This window comes from Zonotrichia albicollis, chromosome 3 (assembly GCF_047830755.1).
Source record: "Zonotrichia albicollis isolate bZonAlb1 chromosome 3, bZonAlb1.hap1, whole genome shotgun sequence".
In the NCBI taxonomy this organism is placed as follows: Eukaryota; Metazoa; Chordata; class Aves; order Passeriformes; family Passerellidae; genus Zonotrichia; species Zonotrichia albicollis.
In genome coordinates this window covers 84,743,798-84,751,363 of record NC_133821.1, presented here as the reverse complement: position 1 = coordinate 84,751,363, position 7,566 = coordinate 84,743,798, and the positions used below count along the sequence as shown (strand labels likewise).

Sequence of the window (7,566 nt, the reverse complement as noted above, 5' to 3'; positions counted from 1 at the left end):
TGACCATAATGCTTCCCCATGGCTTTAACAGCTCCAAATCTCTAATTTCCAAATCTCTAATTTAATACTGTGATTCCTTGGTACTTGATAATAAAACCAATATATCTGAGGGTAACAAATCATGGTAGCTGTTAATGCAGCAGGGGCAGTGGGTTGTGACCACCAAACTCCCCAAAAACTTACTTCCTTTTCAGTCCAGGACACGTCTTTTTATATTTGCTGATGACTTCAGACTCTGAGGTTCCTGAGTACCTTGCTGAAAAAAATCATAAATAACATCAGCTGCTCTGTGGGGGGGTATTCCACTGCCATTTGATGATGTTGTGATGATGCCCATTTATTGCCAGGTTACTCTGCTAAACCTCTTCGGTGTGGCATCCTAAGCAAACTGTAGCGTATCCTAACCTTCCCATCCAGGCTGGAATCAGAGTCTCAGAACAGTTTGGGTGGAAGGGACCTTAAAGATCATCCAGTTCCAAGCCTCCTGTCATGGGCAGGGACACCTTCCAGTAGACCAGGTTGCTCAGAGCTGCATCCAACTTGAACACTTCCAGGGACATCCACAGCTTCTCTGGAGAACCTGTTCCAGTGTCTGGGCATGACTACAGTAAATAATACCTGTCTAATATCTAATCTAACCCTGCCTCTACTTTGAAGCGCCTTCCCCTGTCCTATCACTACAGTTCCTGAAAAGATTCCCCTCTCCATCTTCCCTGTATTCCCCTTCAGACACTGGGAGGCTGCTAGGAGGCCTGGACACAACCTTCTCTTCTCTGGGCTGAACAGCCCCAGCTCTCTCAGTCTGTGTTCACAGGGGAGGTGCTCCAGTGCCCTCACCAACTTCAGGGCATCCTCTGGACTTACTCCAACAGCTCCATGTCTTTCTTCTATTAGGGGCACCAGAACTGTTGTCGTATTCCAGATGAAGAATCCTCACTAGAGCAGAGGATCTGGATCTGGAAGGGCATTCAAGAATTGTCGGAATCTTCCTCTGATACCATCTGAACTTTTACTGCTCACTAAAGGTCAAAAACGGCTTTTGAAAAAGGATAGATTGGAAATCAGAATTTCCACTGGCTCCAGGACTTTCTCCTGAGTAAATGGGAGAACCTGCTTTGTTGTTGTAAGGCTAGTGGAGGGATCTTTGGGAGGGTGCTGGGAAGCAGGGTGATAAAGCACTGAATATGTTCTGTTCCCTCAGTCATCAAATCCTCCCTGAGTGACTCATTCCATGGGAGTTTTGGGTTAGCCCAGAACAGTATTCCTTAAACAGCCAAGAGCAAATCACTCTAGGGAAATATGACAATATTTGGCTGTTGAGTATTCTCCTTGTTTGCAGTAACTTGTAACTGAAGGACTTTCCAAGCTCTGAGTGGCATAACCATCAATTGATTTCCCTTCCACGAGTCTAACTGGTGTCTCCTTGACCCCATTTAAATTTTAGGCATCCATAACATCTTGGTGTGAATAAAACTTAGTCCCTAAATATCTAGAACTAATCAATCCTTTAAGCAGCTTTATTGACTTCTGAACTCTCACAGCAGCACTTAATTTGAAAATTAATTTAATTTACCACCTTCCAGTGCTAGTATCTTTACTGAAAGCAGTGCACAAGATATTCCCATCACTTGAATTCTTCATTAGGTTCAATGCATGACATGAAATAACAAAATGCAGGAGGCTTTAAAGGAAGATCAGTGATATGGTGAGGGCTGAAAACAATTGGATCAGGAGGGTTTAAAGATAAAGGAAGAAATGGGCACAATACAGAAAGCAAGTGATTTAATTTACTCTAGTTTTTGATGTTGAGATGAAAAGTAAGAATGCAGATAAAAAGTAAAGATAAAACTTCATAGTAAAAGCCTTCTATCTTCTTGGCCCACAGACATTTAAACTGTCACAAATGTGTGATCGCTTCAATTGAGATGAAATGTGGTTGATGCATGCTCACACAAAGATTCAAGACTCCTTGGAGAATTAGTGACAGTCACATTTTTAAGTGAAACATCAGTGCTTTCTGGTACTCAGTATTAAATCTAACAGCCTCAGGGATTGCTCATTTACAGTAGGTATTGCCCTTGAGCATGCTGGATTTTCATGGCCTTAAATCAGAGGTTGACTTGTGTATTCTGCTGTACCCAGCTCAGCTTCTTTGCAGAAGCTAACATCTGGGCAAAAATTAGCAGAAATATCGCTTTCAATTAATATTTTGTTTTACAACTCAACCCAAATTGTCACTGACAGAACTAGGCCTTAAGTGCTACATAGGAATTAGCTTTCCTAAAAATTCAGCAACTGAACAGACCTGAGCAGATGACCCACAACTCATCTGTGAAATACTCAGCTTGGGGAAATAATTTGTTTAACTGTGACCCAAATAATGAAATATACAGTGTTACTTGTCAATGAGTGCTGTACCACAGAGCAAGCAGAATGTTATGCAAAACAAGAAGCTGCTTATAAGGCAATAGCGGTATCTATTATGAGTTCTAACTAACCTCCCCATCTTTTTTAAGGATTTAAATATAACTCTTGTCAAATCTTTTGATGAACTCTATTACTGATGTTGGAAGGTGATGACTGTCAGCCAAGAACTACATTAGAGTCCATAATTGAATTTCAAGAGTTGTCAAGAGCAGGCTAATCAAATAGCTGCTACTAGAAGTAAAATATTAAAGAAAGAAAAAAATTAAAGTTCTCTTCTGGCAGGATGCAAAGTATGTTGTATAGTTTCCCTATGTCATTTCTAATAGTATGTTCAATTTTTCACAGCTACCTTTGTCTGACATTCTTCTCTTGTATAATAATGATTCATTATATATAATGTATTCAATGACTGTAACTCACCTCTTAGTGCCCAAAAATATGACTGCAGCTAGGCATTTGCATTGTAAAACAAAAGCATAACACCAGGGTTTATGAAGGATCCTTTTATATTAGTTTCTTGACAGGAATGCTAGATTATTTTTTTTTTCTGAAGTAAAATACTGACCTCAAAATAAGCTTAAAAATCTAGCACAGGAAACAATTAACAGCTCTTCCTTCCCTGTGCTTAGGTTATTTGACAATTTTAGGGAGAACTGGGGGGCAAAATATTCCTTGGCCATTAAAGGAGGGTGAAGAACTGCACTCACTGTATTGATCACTAAATCCATGGCCTGCAGTTGGGAAGTTTTAGCAGTGTCCAGGCTATAAGATGGGTGGGCTGTGGCCCAAAAATACAGAAATGCAGGCAGAGTTCCCAAACAGGGCTGAGTAAAATGGAGATGATGCTCCCTGAGCCCTCAGTTAAATATAGTGGTTGTTCATGACAGCAGAGAGTGCAACACCAAGGCTGCCCTGAATTAATTTTTCCTACCTGCTATTCCCTGCCTGTTCTTAGGCAAGGCATTTATTTTCTCCTGGCTGCTTTTATTCACTTTCTTTATTCCTAATTGCACCAGGACACTGGGGGGACAGACAGGACCAGGTAATACCTTTGGTTCTGCCTTTAGCTGTTCTCAAAGGAAATATGAGCACAGCTATATTTTCAGTTTCATAGTTATTTACACTTTAACACCACACAGCACTCCTGAGCTAAATGGAATCGATTCTTTGCTGCTACTGTACAACCCAGAGAACAACAGCAACAACAGTAACACCTGCAGGTTAGCAAAATGTTTTATTATAGTAAAACATACCATACACAGAGGAGAACCAATGGCTATATTTTATCTGTCCCATCAAACCAAAATACCTTTATAATATTTCCCACTGGCTTAAAAAGGAAATGCTGATAGAAATAATTTCATTATTAAAAATAGATAATGTTTTCTATTTATTTTGTTCTATATTAGAAAGGCAAATATTGAGATGATGATATGGCTTAAATATATTAATATTTTCCCTCTGGGGAGCTTGTCTTCATCTCTAGCCAGACCACACATGGAATGAGTTCAGGAAACTGCATGACAGCAGGTATAAGCCCACATTGGGTGTAAATTTAGTATCTTCAACCAGAGTGCCTGAGTTTGACAAGAAGGGGGAAAGTCTTGGATACCTACTCTACAATGTTTTTCTTCTCTTGCATATTAAAATTTCTCCAGTATATTTTCTTCCTATTTTTTTTTCCTCTAGATAATGCCAAGTTTGTCTTCCCTTGTCTTAAACATCACATGGTAAAGAACAGACCACCATCTTATCACACAAACTCATTTTAGCTTAGCGGAATTAATCACCATGCCTGGTTCTTAAAAATTCTGGGCGAAGTGAAGGAATAGGAGAGAAAGAGTGACTCCAGAGAGCAATTCACATTTCCTCCATTAACACATCTGCACTGAATGACCTCCTGGAGAAGCCCCTCTCTCTTTCCATTAACTACAGTGGAAACCCAGGAAGATTTGGCTGGAAAAAATCAGCCCTTGTGAATCTGGAGTTCACCGGAGTCCTACAGCACCCAAACCTCCTGGGCACTGCAGCCTCCATCTATGTCTGGAGAGTGTTCTTAGCCACCCCCAGTCATCTGCTATTCTCCCTGGGAATCAAGAGATGCATAGCATGGTCTTTGCAGGCCTAAAGTTCTCTTACAAGCTGGCATTTGTGCAGCAATTAAGGCAGCAGATTGTCAGGGTTAGCTGGGATTTCAATGTTCCATGGGAAGACAGAGGAACTGTTAACTACATTTAGCAGTTCCTGTTAAAAATTACCAAAATACAAGTCAGGGAGGAAGAGGCTTCTACAAAAACACACTGGATAAAAGGGAAATGGCCTTTCCACTGAGCTGAAAAACACTATCTAAAAATGACAGGAACAGCATCCTATCATGCCTCAGACCATTTGTTGGACATTACTCACAGTTGCCATGTGTACAACATCCTCACCATTTTCAATCAACTGGCCAAAACTGTACAATGTTGATACTAAAATAGCAGTAGACAATCTGTAGTGCTGCATCCTTGTTCACATTCCCTGTGAAACCCTGGAAATCTAAGGCAACATTAGATCACAGCTGTAGTGTTCTGCAAACCTCTCAGGGAGGTTCTGCTACTCAGACCTGCTGCTCTCTGTATCCTGGTACACAAATGAGCCTTGTGACAGCAGAAACACCTGGGCAGTTCTTGCTGCTGTCACTGCAGCACACTGGGAGGTGGGGCCAAGAAGCCATCAGGACATTTTAAAATACATATGTTCAAAAAAGACTGGTATCCTGGTTGTTGATGGATTCGTTTTCCTGGATATACTGGAGAATGTCCACTTCATTCATTGTCTGAATCCTGTTTTCCTTTTGCTTTGCCAGTGAAGGTGAATTAGTGCTCCTGGGGGCAACTGCAGGCTTCTGAGGCAGAGGTGGCTTTGGTGGGACCTTAGGTTTTGGTTTGGAGGTAACCTCCAAGAGTTTCTCAAAATCATCTTCCACTCTGGAATGAAAAGAAAACATGAGTAACATCCTGGGAATTTCTGAACTGCTTTTTGTTCTGTAAGAAAATTCAATCTTTCAAAACAAAACTTTCTGCAGGAAAGGATATACTCTGATAAATTTCTTTCTCCATAGAAGTTTCCATAAGAACAATCTTTTTTATAATGTAGCTATACAAGTTAATTTATACAAGTTAATTTTACAGCATGTTTTCAAATGTCTAAATTAAAGGCAATTACTGATTACTAAAACCACCAAACTTTATTTTAGTTTGGGAAGAAAATGCTTTTGTGACAGGATGCTTTGCTTCCCCATAAATTTTCATGGGAAAGTAAAATTATCCACATTCAACTCTCTTTCCTCTTCATCCCCATCACCCAAAACTGAGATTGAGCATCCCCATGCTCAATCATGAGAAACTGTAAACCCTAATGGATTTTAAAATCCCATGTTCATATTTAGTTCTGGGACACTGAAGAAGTTTTGCAATCTATGACCACTTACAACAACTCTTTCTGATGATAATTTGCTGCTGATTCCTATTGAAATAACCCAGAACACCTCAAACAGTTCAGGGTATTTTCTACCTGCATTGTTTGACCTTATCAGATATGCAGCAGACTGTGCATGCTCAACTCTGTTCCCACATGAGCTGCTAAAAGATTTTAAGAGAGCCCTTATCATAGATTATCTGGTGACTCCAAGAACTGTGTGCCTTTGGAAAGTCAAAATATGGAGTAAAGAAAAAGAAGGATTCTCTTCAGCAGCTCCACTCACTGGAACAGGATATGGTACTAGAATATAAGGAAGATGCTTTTTTAGTTTCTTCTTCTCCATTACCTATAGGTAGGCAGTCCCTGGAGCATGAATAAAATAATTTTAAGTCATGTATTTTTTGGTTCTTCCTCTCATTTGCCTTTTGTAGTTAGAATCACGGGACCATTGAATATCCTGATCTGGAAGGGACACATCAGGATCATCAAGTCCAGCTCCTGGACCTGCACAGGACATTCCAAGGGTCACACCATGTGCCTGAGAGAGTTGTCCAAATGCTCCTTGAGCTCTGTCAGGCTGGTGCTGTGACCACTGCCCTGGGGAGCTGCTCCAGTGCCCTGCCACCCTCTGGGTAAAAAACCTGTCCTAATATCCAGTGTATAACTTCCTCACATCCAGGCAATGAGGCATCTTGGGGGGTTACCCAGATGCCTGTGGAACCCCTGGGATAATTTCTGTTTCCTAAATGGGACAGTGATTCCTCCCTTTCTCTCTTTGTTCACCAGTTGCCTCAGGAGAGGTGCTGTAAATGCCTGAACACACAGCAGTACAACTGGTGGGGCTTTCTGCAGACAGTTAAAAGTAAAGCTCAGCTTTTCCATAATTTGGGAAGCAACTGATGAGGCAACTGTCTGGGATGACCAGGAACATGATCAAAGAACCAACATCTCTGAGATACTTTACTCCTCCATCCCCAGTGAAACTGTTTGAATGTTAACCATAGGTTTGCAAGAGCTACACCCCCCTCAAGCTAAGGCTCCCACTATTACTACGATAAACTGCATGATTTCAAGGGTTTCTTCTTCCTGTTCACCCTCATTAAAACCTGAGAGGAACTTACAACACTACTGCCCAGGCTGAGAAAAACTACACCCACAATGAACCAGCCATGAAGTTAATCAGGATTACCCTAAATTTTCTGGTGTAGAGACAGTCAGAACTCTTTAAGGTAAAACCATTCCTCAAGTCAGACAAATCTTCGTGTGACTCCCAAAGGGAAACTTAAAAGAATCACTTTTAACCAAGGCTGCTCTTGTAAAATCAATAGCATGAACACTGCTATCTAAAAGTAGGGAGCACCTGAAGCAGATCTGCTGATGGACAGAGCCATTCACTGCCCCAGAGTTCTGCACCTTGAACTCTACCTCTGGTATTACAGCAAGCAGCACCTCAAACTTCATCCTCTAAGTAACTCTGAAGATTATATTCTCTTTTATTTAGATAGGACTTTTGATGTCTTTTATTTTCCATCATTCTTTGTAGGTGACATATCCTACTTAACTTACAAAACACACTCAGTGTATTTCTGAATTCCTCATCTACAAAGAAATTAATTTCATTTAAGCCCAGGCCTTTGTGTTTGTTGCAAACTGATATCCAAGAGGTATCACACCTGT

General features: G+C 40.7%; 1 protein-coding gene across 2 annotated transcripts in view; it reads right to left on the bottom strand.

Moving 5' to 3' along the window:
- Positions 1–3,642: 3,642 nt before the first annotated feature.
- The window catches only part of HS1BP3 (HCLS1 binding protein 3), a 56,848-nt gene continuing 52,924 nt past the window's right edge, over positions 3,643–7,566 (bottom strand). For both annotated transcript variants that reach the window (XM_005485104.4, XM_074538039.1), the window contains exon 7: positions 3,643–5,396. In XM_005485104.4, coding sequence (XP_005485161.2) covers positions 5,168–5,396 — 229 coding nt within the window. In that variant the 3' untranslated portion in view covers positions 3,643–5,167. The remainder of the gene's footprint in view (positions 5,397–7,566) is intronic.